Source organism: Ranitomeya variabilis, chromosome 6, assembly GCF_051348905.1.
Source record: "Ranitomeya variabilis isolate aRanVar5 chromosome 6, aRanVar5.hap1, whole genome shotgun sequence".
In the NCBI taxonomy this organism is placed as follows: Eukaryota; Metazoa; Chordata; class Amphibia; order Anura; family Dendrobatidae; genus Ranitomeya; species Ranitomeya variabilis.
Genome location: NC_135237.1, coordinates 570,843,698 through 570,863,414, shown reverse-complemented (window position 1 = coordinate 570,863,414; position 19,717 = coordinate 570,843,698). Strand labels below are relative to the sequence as shown.

The following is a 19,717-nucleotide window of genomic DNA, read 5'->3' as shown; positions in this document are numbered from 1 at the left end:
AGAACGACAACGATCCGTGACGTTGCAGCGTCCTGGATAGCGATCTCGTTGTGTTTGACACGCAGCAGCGATCTGGATCCCGCTGTGATATCGCTGGTCGGAGCTAGAAGTCCAGAACTTTATTAGGTCGTCAGGTCGGCGTGTATCGTCGTGTTTGACAGCAAAAGCAACGATGTCAGCAATGTTAAACATGGAGCTAACGACCTGTGAGAACGATAAGTGCGTCACCGTTACGTCACAGGATCGCTCCTGCATCGTTCTGGAGCTGCTGTGTTTGACGTCACTCTACAGCGACCTAAACAGCGACGCTGCAGCGATCGGCTCGTTGTCTATATCGCTGCAGCGTCGCTGAGTGTGACGGTACCTTTACCCTATGGGCCAGTCCAAGCCTGACTGGAAGCCATGGGATTTTATGAGTTGTCAAACGCCAAAGGTATAAATTGACAAGAGTAAGGGTCCCACAGTGGCTTGAGGGACACCAACAGAGAGAGGACGGGATGAGGAGGTAGTGTGTGAGTGGGAGACACTAAATTTATGGTTTATGGTTATGGAGAGGGCGAGGTCTTTGATACCAAGTGAAGAGAGGATCTGTAGTAGGAGGGAGTGGTCGACTGTCGAAGGCAGAGGACAGGTTTAGAAGGAGTAGTATAGAGAATTGTGAAATGATGGGGAAGGAAGCTGGATTGTAGATTGTGAAAGAGTGAGTTATATGAGAGATGGGAGAAAAATTCAACATGGACATGCTGTTCGAGGAGTTTGGAGGTGAGAGGGGCAATAGCTGGACATAGAGGTCGGGTCGGGGGATGGCTTCTTTAGTATAGGAGTGATAGGTGTGGCATGTTTGGAAGCAGAAAGGAAGTTACTAGAGGTTAGCCATAGCTTGAAAAGATAGGTTAAGTCTGAAATAAGTCTGGTGGTGAGGCTGAGGAGGAGGTGGGATGAGATAGGGTCAAGTGCACAAGTGGTGAGGTGCCATTTGGAGAGTAGATGAGTCAGCTCTCCTTCACTGATGGTGGGGAGGAAGGTTATGGAGGAGGGACAGTGGTCTTTTATACAAAGAGGCAAAGTGTGGCAAAGTCATCTGCAGATATCAGGGAGGATGGAAGGGGCAGCGGAGGGTGGAGTTAAAAGTGTTGAATAACTGTGTGGGGTTGTGGGATAAGGAAGATACCAGGGATGTGAAATAGTCCTATTTAGCAGAGGTGAGGGCTGACTTGAAGTTGCTGTTTTGAATTCGTTGAAGTCTTATTGCGAGTGTTTTCTTCCAACGCCGCTCCTCAACCCTGGGCACTTGCCAAAACGTTTAGTGAGGTTATTGTGCCAAGATTGTCTATTGATTCGTTGCACTCTGCCATTCACGAGAGGGCCAACCGCATCAATAGGTGATGCCACTGTGGTGTTGTAGAAAACAGTGGCACTGTCTGTGTCATAGAGTGAAGATATGGAGAACAGAGGTAGAATAGAGTCATAAAGAGAATGTCTAGATGTGCAAGGTTTCCACTGAGGGTGTGCTAGTTTCTGAACATGAGGGGCAGGTGAGGACGACAGGGATGAGAAAGTGAGTAGATGGTGGACAGATAGTGGGAGAAGTGAGGTTGTGAGGTTAGATAGGCAACAGAGGGAGTGAAGAGAAGGTCTAGTGTATGTCCATCTGTGCTGGTGGATGTGAAGGACTGAAGACCAAAGGATGAAGCAACGGATAGGAGCTTGGAGGCTGCAGGCTGATGGGTGTCAGTGAGGATGTTGAAGTCATCCGTGATGATGGTGTAAATGTCAGCAGAGAGAAAGTGCAAAAGCCAAGTGGAGCAGTGGCCGGGCCTGGTGGTCAGTATATGGAGACCACTTGGAGGTTGGAATGAGAGTACATATGGACAGAGTGCACTTCAAAAGAGCAAAGGATGAGGCAGGGTAGAGGTGGGATTGGGTTGAAGGTGCAGTTATTTGAAAGAAGAAAACCCACTCCTCCACCATGTCTATTGCCAGTGCTAGGAGTGTAAGTGAAATGAAGGCCACCAAAACACAGTATAGTGGGTGAGGCTATCTCAGGGGGTGTTAACCATATTTCAGTTAGGCCCAGGAAGGATACGTTACGAGAGATGAAGAGGTCATTAATGGCATGGAGCTTAGTGCATTCCAGAGCACTCCAGAGAAGTGGTGCTATGGAGTGGAATTCGAAGGTGACAAGCCTTGATGAGGAAGGCCGGACAGGATAACATTTTCTGACACTTTTACTTCTAAGTACAGTTGGTTTTGTCATCGTCACAGGAGTCCTCAGTGTCTGTCCTCTGCCTGGAGGTCAGAAAGTTCTGTACTTCACAAATTATTTTGTCCCCTTTTACAGCCTCTCCATTTTCCATAAATGTGCTCTTAGCACCACGTTCCCAAGTCTAATCCAATTTTCTCCTATTCTTATCCTCTCTTTCTCCTGAATGACTGACCAAGAATGGACAAGGACTGGACTGACGTTACCAAAAGATTATTAAACGTCGCCTTTGAGATCATCTATCTGCTGACCAGAGAGGTAAACCTTTCTATCATCTCTATTGAGTCAGACATTGGGAAGGTCAAATACAAAGTAGGAAGTGATAGGAGCAATCCACTGTACTGGATAACGGAGTGAAAGAACAGCAGAAACCATGAAGATCGGTCATCAACATGGTCATGTAGGCATCAATTAATAGTGACGCATTGTAGGAGCAGTGACTGTGGTAAGCAGCATGTCACAATGAAGGTGGACTTCTTCCACAATGTCGGGAAGGTTAGCGGCCATATTTCCACTATTAGTTTGTAGTTCATCAAAGGGAGTTTGGGTTGAAGAGGTAAGGTTATAATTCTCCAGAAAGGCAATATGACATTTCTCTCCTCACACAGGATTACACAATAGTGAAGAAGACATCAAGTGACTGTGTGACTCCTGGCAGCCATGAGTCAGAAGGGCGGAGCAGGAGGCGGAGCCCCATCACAGATCCTCCCCCGCACTCCCAGATACATGAGAGGAGCAATAAGAAGATCCTAGAACTTGCCAACAAGATCATTGAGCTACTGACCGGAGAGGTGACTGCTGGGATATTATACAGGACTGGCACTGGAGGATTCTGGGTAATGACGGTATCATTGTCTGTCAGGTTCCTGTAAGGTGTCAGGACGTCACCATCTATTTCTCCATGGAGGAGTGGGAGTATCTAGAAGGACACAAGGATCTGTACGAGGACGTCATGATGGAGCATGGCCAACATCCTACACCACAAGGTAAGGAGAGACATATATATGAGCCTCGCTGTCCGCAGCCATGGGTGCAGGCTAGCATTAGCATTGTGAAGCTGTAATAGTCGTGTTCATGCTCATGTGTGTAATGACGTGAAATTCAGTAGTTCCCAAGTTCGCGTTCAAATATATCTATAGGGATATATTCCGTATATATTCCGATATCTTCTCCATGGAGTTGGTTTAGTAGCGTACATTATTCTACTATGTGATTTTATGCAGAGGCATCCCACAAAAATAATATACTATGTTGTATGTGTTTGTTTTTATCAACTTGTGAACTTATAAGCCATTTATGTCAGATGGTACGAGCCCTGAAGCCCAGTGATTGGCTGCAGCAGTCACGTGTGCACCACTGCAGCCTGTGATCACGTACCGAGGCAGAAGCAGTGAGCTGGACTATGGGGATGATTAGTAACACTGGAGTTCATTATTTTGACCTGTGAGAAGCTGTGATGAACCCGCACCTCACCACCCGCCTGACGTCAGCAGGATCACGTAATGTGGTCTCCCCACTTTCACCAACGTGACATTCTGCACCCCCTAGGCACACGTTAGGTCAGCTTGGAACAGTTTTGCAAACATACCCCCCTGTCCACACGGGCACAGTGAGTGAGAGGATGTGGCCCACGCAGTGACTGACGAGACACCACACTCACAACCCTGACAGGCTGAGAGGCCCCTTTCTCTAGCACCAGTGAAACAACGTCTGGTCATCCCAGTAGGACTGCCACCAGTTCCCCGTTAGATATAAACCCAGTCCGCTAACAGGATTTATTTTTTTTTATATAGCACTAACATATTCCGCAGCGCTTTACAGACATTATCATCCCCGATGGGGCTCACAATCTATATTCCCCATTAGTATGTCTTTGGAATGTGGGAAACCCACGCAAACACGGAGAGAACATACAAACTTCTTGCAGATGTTGTCCTTGGTGATATTTGAACCCAGGACTCCAGCGCTGCAAGGCTGCAGTGCTATCCACTGAGCCACCGTACAGTGCTAACTACTGAGCCACCATGCTGCCCAACAGGATTATATTGGTGCAGAAATGAGCCCCGGTAACATGGAAAGATAAGCTGAGAAACAGATGTGTGGATCGAGATGAAAGAGCAGCCGAGGGTAAATCAAACATTTAATCACCTTAAGGGCACATTAGGCAAAACACTATATACACAATGATTACACATATACAATGATCAGATATACAAATAGTGGTAGGACAAACGATATAAGCAGAAGGATCATGAGGTTCAACCATGTGTGTGCTGGGCCGCAGGGGGCATGGCCTGCCAGCTGCTTCTTAGCTCCTTCACAGCACGTTACTTGACGTGGTCCATAGTTTTAAAGTGAACCACAAGTATAACGGAGAGAGAGACCACATAGACTTATACTAACCTTCATCCACTTTAGGTCCATCCCCTGTCTTCTTGCCTGAACTTAAATCCTCTCTCCTTGGTTCTAGCAGCTAAACACTCCAAAACCTAAGATGGGTCATAACTCCTTAATGGATGGTCCTATGGAGGCGGTTTTGATGCCATCGGATCCGGCCGGGCCTCTGCTACGCGTTCAGACCAAACACAGCTTTGCTACCTAGCTCCTACTAGCCATTCTATGTAGCTCTCCCCCCTGTGGTGCTAGAACTGTTCGAGGACCAGGAAGGCGTTAGGTCCGTACCAGAGATCTGAAAAATTGAACTGGTGTGTGGCCAGGACGTACGATAAGTCCATATTCTCTTTATGAAATCATAGCTGACTCAACAAAGCAGTTAGACCGCTTGGTCTCCACGATGCAAGCAAGCCTTTTGGCCTGAGCTTGGCCTGTTCTAGGTGTGAGATCTGTCATTCACAGCCTTTTGAGGCTTGACCACCTGGTGTCCAGTTACAGCTGCACAACAGAAGGGGGTTTTATAATCCCATGCCAAATAGGATACAAATGATTAATATAAAATTATATCTCCAATATTCTTCACAGAAGCCAATGAGGAAAAGCACTTAATGACAATAATTTATGTAAAATTCACCAGGATTGCTCAACACGTCAGCATTGCTCTTAATTTCTGTTTTGTGGGTTGGTTTGACAGCCCTTGAGTAGAGACTCCTTAATATAGAAAAGAGACAGCGGACTACAGAATCCGTCACATCTATAGTTGTCATTCCATACACACTATCAGTTCTTTACCAGAGAAAAAAAATGATCAAAAAAGTATGCATTCCAATTAAAGTAGGTACATAAGAGAAAAAGTAATGGAGGCTTTCCTAAATAGGCGCTCAATTTTGTGACTTTGGGAATTTTCACATGATGTTTGCCAAAAGTCCGACACAATGGGCGGAGCTGGGGTGTGGTGTAGGCGTGGTGACCAATGCTTGTCAAATTCATGATGAGTGGTGGCATTTCTTACACCACAAATCTTCAGTAGCTGAATGAAGATTTGTGGTGAAGGGCACACGGTGGCATACTTCACTTTGAACCTCGCCTAATTCATCAAGAGTAGGCACCTTGCACACCTCCTCATCCTCTTCATGAAAACTGGTGTGAAATAACAATTGTTCTGATGAATTGGAGCCTGAGTTGATTTTTTTCTTTAAAAAGTATTGTGCTGGCTTGCTGGTGCTTGCATGTGCATGAAGAATGAAGGAAAAAATGTGTAATTGATACTTCAGCTCCACTATATAATTAATCAATCACACTGAGTCGACACTGATACTGGTGTTGAGGGAGGATCTGAAGTGACCTTTCATGGTTGACCTAGTGATTTTTAAATTGATCCACAGACCGTTGCTGGCAACTGAAAATGACCAGACGGAGACGTGTGTCTCTGTTTGGGGGGGGGGAGATCGAGCAGATCTCTGAGCCCCCATTTATTGTGTCGCACTTTTCATAATCTTAGAAGTTACACTTCAACCAATCAACATAAGAACACGCTCACAGTTCTTAACCTATAAAAATACAGGAACAGCCTGCACGTCAAGGTCCCGTAGAACAATACACTTTCAGTGTCATATCTTGTTCAGGCTGGAATAATCAAGGTCTCATAACAACTATGAACTTTTACCTAGTAACAAAATTTATCTTAAAACACCTAGAGTCGAAAAGCACAAAATGAAGCCTGCTTTAATTTTTCTTAGTTTAACCCTTCACACTGGCACCTTAACTATCGCCCTCTTCCATTATCATTCGCAGACTACTACAATCATCTTCTTCAGTGCTACAGTTATACATTACTTTCTGGAGTACTTGTCCAATGTTTTAGGGCTTTGTCTTCCTCTATCTATTTTAAGCCGGGTACACTGGCATCGTCGCGCTGAATATTTCTAAAATGGCTGCTGCATTCTCTGCCCCGGCTTTTATACAGGCTATAATAGTCCCTCCTGACTGGCTGCACTATACCATCCGATGTGATATTTTAAAATACATTATGGAGAAATCCATGCGGTCGATCCTGATGTCATATGAGCCTTTTGTGGCGGATACAATCTTTTGCATTGTGTAATATGGAGGTGTCTATTTTTTGGGGTGATCCTCTCGCTGACAACAATTCTGTGCTTGATATAAAAACGACTAATAATAATTGCGTCTTCGAATCTTGCTGCATAGGAGGATGAGGAGTGTCCACAATGTGATAACAGTCCCGGTAGTAATATATGGATCAAGAAGATTCTTTATCTAATACATACAAGCTCTGACTCCCAAAAGTCTTCATCAAGCAAGTAAAAAGGGTGTACACCCCAGTATAACAAGCCCAATGGACATCACACCAACTCAAATCATCGTGTAGATATCTCCATCCCTCAAAATGTGTACAATCATAATAATAATGTTCTGTGATGAGTATCCTAATTACAAGACATCACATGCACATTCCGGACACGTAATATAAAGATACATGCAACATAAACCGTTCAATAATTCGGATCGATGCGTCCCTGGTGTTGAGCCGACTCTAATGCAATTGTATTGAATTGAACTGCTGTTGCACATTCTTCCCTCTCATCTTGCTTTCTTAGTGCCTACAACTTATTCTAACATTTCACGAGACCTCCTTATCCAAAGAAAAGGTCCACTTAAACCGGACAGTTTGTGGGGCTGCAAGGCTGGACCCACCACCACTTGGAAACAAACATCTGTAACTTTGTTTACTTTGCTGCCGATTATCCGAGTTTACGATTCCGTCATGGGTTCATGGAAAAAACAATTTGGAACCATATCTATCTATCTATCTATCTATCTATCTATCTATCTATCTATCTATCTATCTTTCTATCTCTTCTTTCTTTTCTTGTGTCTCCCAAGAAAGAAGAAATCCACCAGAGAGATGTCTCCGTCCTCAGTATTCCCAGGGCCGTCCAGAGGAGAATCACCACATCCCGGAGAATCAGGTAAATGATGCTGAAGTGTCATCACCAAAATACGACCATAAAGAGATGGAACCCAAGATCACATCATATTTTTTTCTTTTTTGTTTAGGGTGAAGATACAATTGATATTAAGGCTGAGATTATAGATGAAGAAGAGGCGATGGAGGCCGATCAGCCATGTAAGGAGGAGAGAGCATCAATGGTTGTAAAAGAGTATCCTCTAGATACAGGTGGCGCTATAGAGTTAAGTCCTCTTTTTCTCAGAAGAGGCAATTTGCATATTTAATTTCCCAGAGGAGCATTGCACGGTGAATAAGCCTCCTTACCTTGACAAGCCAGCTGGTATGTCACTCTCCATAAGGAGAAACGTTACCCCTTAGACCCCAGTCCAGAGCCTCTCACCTGGCCAAATCAGTTCTCATGCTTCGCACTGACGAGGGCCAACAGCCTGAAACACCGTGTCTGCGAATTGAGATACTGATTTGGCTTTTATCCTAAGTCATATTGCACGACTCGTTAAAGGGTTGATTGTGACTTGTAGGATCGCTACTTCCAACAGGTGGCGCTATAGAGTTAAGTCCTCTTTTTCTCAGAAGAGGCAATTTGCATCCTCTAGATAAAAATCCCATCTTGTGGTTGTCACATGCAAACTACAATTGTGCTCAAAAGTTTACATACCCCTGCAGTATTTTTGCTTTCTTGGCCTATTTTCAGAGAATATGAATGATGACACCAAAACTTTTTCTCCTCTCATGGTTAGTGGTTGGGTGAAGCCATTTATTGTCAAACTACTGTGTTTTCTCTTTTTAAATCATAATGACAACCCAAAACATCCAAATGACCCTGATCAAAAGTTCACATCCCCTGGTGATTTTGGCCTGATAACATGCACAGAAGTTGACACAAATGGGTGTGAATGGCTACTAAATGTAACATCCTCACCTGTGACCTGTTTGCTTGTAATCAGTGTGTGTGCATAAAAGCTGAGTGAGTTTCTGGGATCCAGACAGACTCTTGCATCTTTCATCCAGCCAATGACATTTCTGGATTGTGAGTCATGGGGAAAGCAAAAGAATTGTCAACAGATCTATGGAAAAAGATAGTTGTGTCGGGGTCGTAAACGACAATTAATCCTCATTCACCAGTCATTCCAAATTAATATGTGTGCAAGGCATCTGGTACCGGATAAGAATGAGTCAGACAGGTAGCTGGTTCAAACTCAGTTAATGCCCCGTGCGTCCACACATGTCTACAACGGTCACACCAACTGGCTTTATTCTAAAATACACAATACTATATTGAGTGTTAGGGGAAGGCGTGCATTAGGCGGGGTTTAAGCTAGCATCCAGTCTTTCTGATTTGTTCTGACGTCTTCTGGTGGATTCCTCCTTTTCTTCACATTCCTTAAGTTTCGTTTCTGAGGAAATGGCTTAACCCTTCGGTCACTAACCTGAAACGAAACTGAACACTGGCGGCCATCTTTAAATACAATTACATTTGCTTTAGCAGGGGAAAACTTATTGTTTCACAGTATATGATATATAAAAGTACAAAGGTATAGAAAATATATATATTTTCACCTTGACAATCCCCCCTAAACACTAAGTTTTTCCCTTAAAGAAGGATCCTTCGAGACTGTCCATGTGATGGGAAAGGGGAGGTGGATTTCTTCATCCAGACACCTCAGAAACTCTCCCCTAGCGAGAGGCCTCCAGGCAGCTGAACCCTTCACTAACCTCACATGGAGTTCTCCCACTGTCCCTAAACTAAATCTCTTAGCATCATCTGAGAATGGGGGGTTCTGTCTACTCTTTTGAGGGGAATATACTTAGGGATCTCCCCTGGATCAATACCATTGTACTCTAGTGGATCTATTACTTGATTGAGGAAGGTGCCAGTCGGAGTTGCTTTGGCAATGACCTTTTTACACAAGGGAATAACACAACAGAGGATTATTGATCCAACTACAAGGAGGGCAATCAGTACTAAACAAGCTTGTTGAAGGAATCCCTTGATCCCACCTAACCAACTGGAGAAGAAAGATGTGTCTGCTCCAGCATACATGACACGTCGTCTTATTGTCCTAATTTGTTCAACTTCTTTAGAAACCTTCAGGTCTTTCGGATCTACATTTCGCCATTCAGGTCTGGCTGTTTATAATACGTCTCGTATATCTTTGGTCATACCGTCAATGAATGTATTTACCTATACTCTAACATCAAGTGGGTTTATGGGACTGTACTCCATGTCTTCCTATTTCAGCTGTAACCGTCCAAAGTATAGCTCTACACTCTCTCCTTTGTCACATCTGTAAAAAGTCTAAATTTGCGTCCTAGCACGTCACCTGTTTTTGTGCTCACTAACTACCTAGGCCTGCCCAGGTGCACTTATACGTCCAACATATGGTCATTATTTGTCTGTAGAATGAGAAAGGTTGGTTCTCAGGGTCAGCCAATTGTTTTTGCATAGCTAGTCAGAGGGCCTCCAGGGATAATACTCCTGTATCTGTCTTACCCTACCTGATGTGGTTGGTTCTCTGGTGGTGGGGGCGACATGACATGCTGGTCTACAGCTCCTTCCCAAAAGGATTACTGTCAGCCTACTCCTAAGAGTTAATGTCCCCACTATCCGCCAACCACAATCCTGTGTCAGCTTCTTATATCACTGCATGTGATCTTGTCTGGACAGGATTCAGTGTAATTCTCTTAGGTCGGGTTGCAGCACGGGTCATACAAGTGTTAGGGCCCAAATCCTCAACTATATCCTGGAAGGCATCACAGCTATAATTGACAAATCTTTGTTCACTGTAATATATATATATATATTTGATCCATTCAACATTTTTATTAATCTGCACCTGTGGGATTATAGAAGCAAAGCCGGCATAAATCTGGTTCTGGGCTTTAAACTGGTCAGGCACCCCCCCTTGGCACTCCAATGGCATCGATATATACTAGTGGATCTTCTTCATAACTCATGTGGAGCTGATCGAGACTTCTCCTCTTTCTGGTAGGTTCATCAGGTATCTTTGGTGTACATATATTGTGTATTTTTAATTAGCAAATCAGTATCTAAAGAACTGTTCTCTTTGCAGAAACTTGTCTTGAAGATCCCTACTAGTGTACCTGTGGTGTCGTGGGAATTGTAGCAGGTGTAATTGTCAGCTAATACGGTTACTTCTCCTGGGACCTTTAGTCTAGGTTTCTCATGAATCAGTAGGACATAATCTGGGCAATCAGTGGACTTCAGACCTTTCAAACGATTCATGACACAGGCAGTGGTGTTGTCATCAGGAAAAAGCAATGCATATGTGTAGAGATGTGTATTCGCAGCAGCACAAGCAATACATCCTACAGAGATATTCTGGACTCTTACATTGTATCTCACCCATTCTGACCATAGGTTTTTCCTTGGGGCTGTTTGTGTTTCTATGGAGAAAACCTCTTGCCAACTGAGACCTGGAATGGGGATCACTTCATTAACTACATTTTGCAAACGCTCACCTGGGCCTGTTTTAGGTGTACTGGTAACAGGGGTCATGGTTGGTCTGAAGCTAATATCCTGGAGCTGTATATGGCCTAAATACGCATAGGGTCCAGCACTAAATACATAATTATAATGCCTTCCTAATACGAACGTCTGCAGATCAGCAGATTGGGGGTTTTCAAGATTTAGGAGGAGGGGGTGACAGCTTTTACCCCATTTACAGCCCCTAAGTGGTTGCAGAAGGGCTGTTAGATGCATTCTCTCACGAAGACTCCTACCCGTCCCATCCTTGGGAACATGGCTTCACTAGGTTTATATCCCCAATCATCTCCCGTATTCCAGGCAGCATCTGTCCAATAATAACAATTATTGTTGTCATTTCTGGTAACACACATATAAAACTGGATGATCTCCTCTACCACCCGTTCAGTCTCGGGACACTTGACTACATCACAGAAATCAAATCGCCAGATACTTACCGGGGCTGTCAGATTTACCCAGAGAATAGTGGGACCTTAGTATTTTCATTTACATTAGGGGCCGAGAAGGTAGGGGCGAGGATGGCCCCTACTTCCAGGATCAAAAACAACAGCAACATTTCCGTTCAGTCACTTCTGTGACTAAACACTGGTTCGGTCTCTTTTACAGTGTGAGGCGTGGATCCAGGTGCTCTTTCCTTCAAGTTTTACTGCGGTGGGGGTGACCAGGATCACCGTGTGAAGTCCTTCAAATCTCGGCTGGAGACAATCTCTGCACACAAACTTTCACATACACCAGGTCTCCTGGCACAAAGGGATGGTGTCCAGGAACCTTGTCTGGGTCTGGAAGAGAACTGAAAACGGTTAAATGCACTCTGGCAAGGTGTCCATGTAAGGCCTGCACATAGCTAGTCAAGTCCTGGTACTTGAGCTGCAACTGTTGTGGAAAGAAACATTCAAGATTGGGGCCCCTGCCAAACAGAATCTCATACGGTGACAGTCCTGTCTTCCTGTTTGGGGTATATCTTACTGAAAACAAAGCTAGAGGGAGGCATTCTGTCCATGGTTTACCAGTCTCTGTCATTGCCTTCTGGATTTTAAGCTTAAGAGTTCCATTTAGTCTCTCCACTTTTCTACTACTCTGCGGATGGTATGGAGTATGCAATGCTTGACTTACCCCCAGTGCTGCCATTACCTCTGACATGATCTCTCCAGTAAAATGGGAACCCTGATCACTTTCAATGACTTCAGGAACTCCATACCTGCATATGATCTCAGCCATCAGTTTCTTCGCCGTTGTCTTAGCCGTAGCTTTGGCAACTGGGTAGGCTTCTGGCCAACCTGAAAATAAATCAATGCAGACCAACACATACTCATACGTCCCTACCCTGGGTAACTGAATATAATCAATCTGCAGTCTCTGGAATTGGTTAAAGGGCCGGGGAGTGTGTTTGGATGGGGTTTTCACTGTCCTACCCTGATTATGTGTGGCACATATCATGCAGCTCTGTACCTGCCTTTCTGCGCAGGTGGAAAACCCGGGGGCAATCCATTGTTTCTGTAGGGTGTCACACATGGCCGTCTTCGAGTGGTGCACATTCTCGTGCAGAACCTGTGCCATCATTGGGTACAGTACCTGTGGTAGGCAGACCTTTTCACCCCTCCCCCATAGTCCAGTGACGGTATCAGAGCAAGCCCCTGTCTTTTGCCACCTATTTTTCTCCTCCTTACTTGCCTGTTCTTGTAACCGGGCTAAGATGTCTTTCAACACAAGTGGAGATGGTGGGGTGTCTAGGTGATGTACTTGAGAGGCTACAGGAGTGCTTGCTGCTTTCTTGGCAGCCTGGTCTGCCAGTGCGTTACCCTTTTGTCCGTCCATCAGTGCCTTTGGTATGTGCCTTTACCTTTATGATGCCTGATTGGGTGGGAAACTGTAGTGCATTCATAAGTTGCTGGACTGCCTCAGCATGTTTAAAGGGGTGGCCATTTGCTGTCAGAAAAGCCCTGGCTCTCCAGATAGGCCCATAACCGTGTGTAATGCCAAAAGCATACCTGGAATCAGTGTAGATATTTACAGTCTTACCTTCTGCTAGTTTGCTCTGCTTCTTGTGCAGCCATATGAGCTGGCATTGACTCTGCCTTGATTACCTCATGTTCTGAGACCACAGCATATCTGGTACAGAAGCGTCCTTGGTCATCTTGGTGACGGGATCCATCTACAAAAAGCTCAAAATCAGCATTAGAATGGGCACACTAGAGACCAGCCGTTTCCTGAGACATCAATTCTAGACAATCATATGGTTTGGAAACCTAATCTTGTTCCTCTGGATCCATTCTAGAAAGAAAAAGAGTGTCCTTTTTCATGTCACCTACTCCTCCCCCCTTTGGATCCATAGGAACTGGAAGAAGAGTAGCGGGGTTCAGGACAGTGCACCTTTTCAAAGTCACATTAGTAGGCATGAGAATAGCACACTGAAGTTGCAGCTGTCTGGTCATGGACAGGTGGCTAGGTTGTACTTGGTTAAGGATACTATGTACATCATGCGGGGTATGGACCGTCAGTGGGTGATCCAAAACAATCTCTGAAGACTTGTGTAGCAACAGCTGGACAGACAACACAGCCCGAACACAGGAAGGACTTCCTCTTGCCACTGTATCCAAGCGGCCGCTGTAATAAGCAACAGGTCTCTATTTGTCTCCATGAAGCTGAGTCAGCACACCTGTAGCATGTCCTGCATAGGTGAGCTCTGTCTGCAATACTGTACGGCAGTGCTCGGGTGTCTTATAATCAGTATCTAGGGCCTGCAGTGTGTAGCACTATATCACAGGGCAAATTCCCTCCCTGGGTAGTCATAGCATCTCCTGGATGCAAGGGGCCATAAGTGGCAAGGTAGGCCTGACACTCTTGGGCTATGACTGGGCCCCCCTTTGGCATAACTGTCCACGTCAATTGTCATCCCTGATAAATGAATGCAAACAGAACTGGCAATCTGGGTGTAATGGAATACTGAAGAAGACATTGGCAAGATCGATAACCATGAACCAAGCAGCATCCTGAAATATCTGGGACAAAAGAATATGTGGCTTAGGCACCACCGGAGTTTCCGGAACAGTAACTGCATTAAATGCCTGTAGATCTTGTACCAGCCGGTACACAGGGGGTTGGCCGGGTGGGGTCTTTTTCTTAACGGGAAACAAGGGTGTGTTACATGGGGAAACACAGGGTATCAGGGCACCATTATCGAATAACATTTGTATTTGCCCCTTGAGACACTGCTCCTGATCATATTTCAAAGGGTATTGATGGACTTTAGAAAAAGGGGCACCAGGTTTGAGAAACACTTTTACTGGTTCTACAGGCATTATTGGGGGAGAATCTGGGTCTATCAGGACCATCATAACCGTAGGAAGGGCAAGTAGGATACACATCTCTTTATATTCATCTGCATAGGAGTTATATAACGCAAGGACCATCTGACCATCATCTTGGAATTATATCCTGGAGCAGAACTGTAATAATAAATCTGCCCCCAGTAAATTTACCGAACATATAGAAGAGATTACGAACTGAGCAGTAACTTCAGGGAAAGGTCCCACAGAGATAGGTTTTATAAGAGTATATTTATTGGGTCTGTCATCTACTCTAATTAAAACAAGCTCTTGATCTGAGAATTTGCATGGCGGGGCTGGGGAGAGAGGTTCCCGGACAGGGTTAAAAGGGATATTTTAGTATGAGACTGGATTTGTGTAAGGTGGGGAGGGCTGGAGCTGATAAGAAACGCTGCTGTCCTCCCAGCTGAGAAAGGGGTCTGTATTTGGAGCGGGGAATTGCTGTCAGCGTTTAGCAAGGGAAAGGTGGGGGCTACAACTCCGGGTCTTCTTGAACAGACATCTCTACACTAAGAATTAGTAACTCCGCATACATCACAGATCCACGCAGCCGGATCACAGGATGGAGGCGCACCAAGTTCTGACAACCCAACATATATATTGGTGCCTTAGGATTGAGGGGCACAGCCAGATTTCACTTTCAATTTACAATATTTCACAGATCTACCAGCACGTACAACACTAAGAAAACACAGAGAGACTCAAGAGCGCAGCGACCTGCTGCTGCCCCTCCCTACCAGAAACACGGAGATAAGGACAAAAATCACTGCATTCCTCAGCACAAAAAGGGAGAAGCGAGGCCCAGCTCCCTGCCCCCCCCCCCTCTTTCTCCGGCACGTAGCGCAGATAAGGAGAAAGAAGAAGAACTGACAAAGAAATCTCGCAGCGGTCTGCCTCGCCCCTCCCCTACACTACACAGCACTGATACAAAGCTCCGTATCCTCTACAAAGTCACAAATTACAGCAGTTTTCAGACCTAATTTCTACAAAACTTTCCTATAATCCTCCGTGGTCTGGGCGGAGCCCCAAGGACGGTCCGTACACACACACGCGACAGGTCTCCACCCAGGTTGGATTCTGCACAACACAAACAGGACACACCTACACTTCTGGAGATCTCTTTCCGCCGCCATTACAGGGCGCTGGCTGAGACTGCATTTTCATCATCAGTGGCACGGCGGCCATTTTACAATCTGTAAGATCACAGTTCAAAGGCATTTTATAACCAAATACGGGCTCTACATTATCTGATCCTTCCTCTCCATCAACCTATTTTCATCCTTTGTTCTTTAAGCCTCGCGCAACTCGCAGATAAGCTTCTTGACTGTCTCTTGCCCTCCCGTGACTCCACTATTGCCTTGACTTCCACAGAATCCTCATCTAACTTGTGGGGCACAGACTTCTTTTGCTTTAAGATACGCAGCATGACTCACAGAATACTACGCCCTGCTATAGCTCAGGATCGCTGGCAGCGATTTCAACACTGGTATTCTACAATACGGAATCTCGCTCAACGTATTGGAAAAAGAAGAGCCTCGCGCTCAACATTTTCTGTCCCTAACCTGAACACCAGTGATTAACAGACTATCCTGCCACGATATTCTAAACAGTCGGGAGGCGGTCTCCTAGTGAGAGCCCTCCACAGAAATACAGGTGGTCCCTGCTCGGGACGTCTTAATTACCTAGCTGGTACAATATCACAGAGGCTGCGTCTCCTATCCCTTCTCTAAGCCGCCCCACAATCTACAACTAGCTCAATCTTTCACTCCACTTCACTACTAGACAATAGTCACGGGTAGGGTGGTTGAACGGAGTACAATGACCGGTGGAGGAGGTGTGGTGTACAGAGGACGCACAGAATGCAACGTCTCTCAGTTGCTGGTTCAGAGCGTGGCACAGGATCGCGTTCGGTCTCACCACTCGACCGGTCACCTCCCGGACCCAAAGAGACCACAGACAAACCAATAACGGCTGAGACACTAGCAAGTGTGACACATACAGTGTATATGATCGCCACTTACCGTGTTCGGAGGGTGATCAGTCCTCGAGGTCAGCCACTACGGGTATCATCCACAGACATCCAGGCATGGGTCCAGAGGGTCTCGGATCGCTGGCCACGCCCCACGTTGGGCGCCAAATTGTCGGGGTCGTAAACGACAATTAATCCTCATTCACCAGTCATTCCAAATTAATATGTGTGCAAGGCATCTGGTACCGGATAAGAATGAGTCAGACAGGTAGCTGGTTCAAACTCAGTTAATGCCCCGTGCGTCCACACATGTCTACAACGGTCACACCAACTGGCTTTATTCTAAAATACACAATACTATATTGAGTGTTAGGGGAAGGCGTGCATTAGGCGGGGTTTAAGCTAGCATCCAGTCTTTCTGATTTGTTCTGACGTCTTCTGGTGGATTCCTCCTTTTCTTCACATTCCTTAAGTTTCGTTTCTGAGGAAATGGCTTAACCCTTCGGTCACTAACCTGAAACGAAACTGAACACTGGCGGTCATCTTTAAATACAATTACATTTGCTTTAGCAGGGGAAAACTTATTGTTTCACAGTATATGATATATAAAAGTACAAAGGTATAGAAAATATATATATTTTCACCTTGACAATTGTACTGTATAAAACAGGAAAGGGATACATCAAGATATCCAAGGAATTGATAATGCCAGTCAGCAGTGTTCAAACTGTGATTAACAAATGGAAAATCAGGAGCTCTGTAAAAACAAAACCAACATCGGATAGGCCAACAAAAATGTCGTCCACAACTGCCAGGAAAATTGTTCGGGATGCAAAGAAAAACCCACAAATAACATCAGCTGAAATACTGGACTCTGAAAACTAGCGGTGTGGCTGTTTCAAGATGCACAATAAGGAGGCACGTGAAGAAAAATGGGCTGCATGGTCGAGTCGCCTGAAGAAAGCCATTACTGCGCAAATGACACAAAGTATCTTACCTACAATACGCAAAACAGCACAGAGACAAGCCTCAAAACTTCTGGAACAAGGTAATGCGGAGTGATGAGATCAAAATTGAACTTTTTGGCCACAACCATAAATGTTACATTTGGAGAGAGGTCAACAAGGCCTATGATGAAAGGAACACCATTCCTACTGTAAAGCACAGAGGTGGATCACTGATGTTTTGGGGAAGTGTGAGGTACAAAGGCACAGGAAACTTGGTCAAAGTTGAAGGAAAGATGAATGCAGCATGTTATCAGCAAATACTGGAGGCAAATTTGTAATCATCAGCCCGAAAGCTGTGCATGGGACGTATTTGGAGGTTCCGAAAGGACAACGATCCAAAACACAAGGCCAAGTCGACCTGTGGTTGGCTACAGCAGAACAAAGTGAAGGTTCTGGAGTGGCCATCTCAGTCTCCTGACCTCAGTATCATTGAGCCACTCTGGGGAGATCTCAAGCGCGAAGTTCATAATAGACAGCCGAGGAATTTACAGGAAATGGAGGCTTTTCACCAAAAAGAGTGGGCAGCTTTACCGTCTGAGAAAATAAAGAACCTCATCCACAACTACCACAAAAGACTTCAAGCTGTCATTGATGTTAGAGGGGGCAATACATGGTATTAAGAAATGGGGTGTGTGAACTATTGATCAGGGTCATTTGGATGTTTTGGGTTGTCATTGTGATTTACAAAGAGAAAACACAGTAGATTAAAAATAAATGACTTCACCTGACCACTAACCATGAGTGCAGAAAAATTTTTGGTGTTATTATTCATATTCTCTGAAAAAAGGCCAAGAAAGCAAAGCTTCTGCTGGGGTATGTAAACTTTTGAGCACAACTGTATGTGTTATTATTATTTATTATTATAGCGCCATTGATTCCATGGCGCTTTAGGCTTCTTTTACACTTGCCGTGATTTTTGCGGGCCGTATTTTCGTCATTTTCACGGTCTGCCGCAACAACGGGCCACAAAAATCTTGCAGATCACCATTTTTCTGGTTTAGAATAGTAGGGAAAAAAAAGGCGATCCGCAAATACGTTCTTGACAGTGCACCGCAAAAACAAGCTTCCTTTGTTTTTGCGGCCCCATTGATTTTCAATGGGGGCCGTGTCCATAAGCCGTGAGAAGTATTGAGCCAGCTCCATATTTTTTCACGGCCGTAAATACAGCCCTCACGGCCATACAGCGTGTGGCGCTCCGACAAATTTATATGGCCCGTTTTTGCGGCCCCATAGAAATCTATTAGGGCCACAAAAATGGGCTGCAAAAATCACGGCAAGTGTAAAAGAAGCCTTACATGTGAGGAGGGGTATACATAATAAAAACAGGTACAATAATCTTAAACAATACAAGTCACGAGTGGTACAGGAGGAGAGAGGACCCTGCCCGCGAGGGCTCACAATCTACAAAGGATGGGTGAGAATACAGTAGGTGAGGGTAGAGCTGGTCGTACAGCGGTTTGGTGGATCGGTGGTTACTGCAGGTTGTAGGCTTGTCGCAAGAGGTCGGTCTTCAGGTTCCTTATGAAGGTTTCCACAGTAGGCGAGAGTCTGATATGTTGTGGTAGAGAGTTCCCGTGTAGGGGGGATGCGCGAGAGAAATCTTGTATACGATTGTGGGAAGAGGAGATAAGAGGGGAGTAGAGAAGGAGATCTTGTGAGGATCGGAGGTTGCGTGTAGGTAAGTTCTGGGAGACGAGGTCACAGATCTATGGAGGAGACAGGTTGTGGATGGCTTTGTATGTCATGGTTAGGGTTTTGAACTGTTCTGTGTCTCCTACAGATAAAAGAAACCCATCAGAGAGATGTTCCCTTCCTCTGCATTCCCAGAACCGTCCAGAGGAGAATCACAACGTCCCAGAGAATCATCAGGTATCAGCTCTGTACCAAATCTATAGAAGGACGTGTGGACATTTTTCCCTACACTGATAAATGATGTTGTAGAATTTTGGTGGTTTCTTTTTTAAATCCATTAGATTTTCTCATCCGTTTGCCGTATTTTACTGAATCATTCCATATATCAAACCAGGTGGAAGATGTGACTACTATTAAAGTGGAGGTTAAAGCAGAAGAAGAGGGAATATGGGGTGATCCACTGAGTGAAGAAGAAGAGGAATTTACACTAGATTTTACCACAGGTATGTAATAGTGAATTTAGAAAGGGATTTCATAACTTTCTTGGATTATGTACACACAAAGTATTTTTTCTGCGTTTTCGGAACAGAAACTTAAAGTTTTTAAGATTTGGAGAGTTTGTGCTTCAA

At 44.9% G+C, this 19,717-nt stretch overlaps 1 protein-coding gene across 1 annotated transcript in view; it reads left to right on the top strand.

Annotated features, from left to right (window-relative positions):
• The first annotated feature begins 1,149 nt into the window (after positions 1 to 1,149).
• LOC143783338 (uncharacterized) overlaps positions 1,150 to 19,717 on the top strand; it is a 54,164-nt gene continuing 35,596 nt past the window's right edge. Inside the window, exons 1-8 of the mRNA XM_077271741.1 lie at positions 1,150 to 2,295; positions 2,443 to 2,521; positions 2,872 to 3,054; positions 3,126 to 3,249; positions 7,562 to 7,647; positions 7,736 to 7,805; positions 19,237 to 19,325; positions 19,483 to 19,591. Coding sequence (XP_077127856.1) covers positions 2,444 to 2,521; positions 2,872 to 3,054; positions 3,126 to 3,249; positions 7,562 to 7,647; positions 7,736 to 7,805; positions 19,237 to 19,325; positions 19,483 to 19,591 — 739 coding nt within the window. The 5' untranslated portion in view covers positions 1,150 to 2,295; position 2,443. The remainder of the gene's footprint in view (positions 2,296 to 2,442; positions 2,522 to 2,871; positions 3,055 to 3,125; positions 3,250 to 7,561; positions 7,648 to 7,735; positions 7,806 to 19,236; positions 19,326 to 19,482; positions 19,592 to 19,717) is intronic.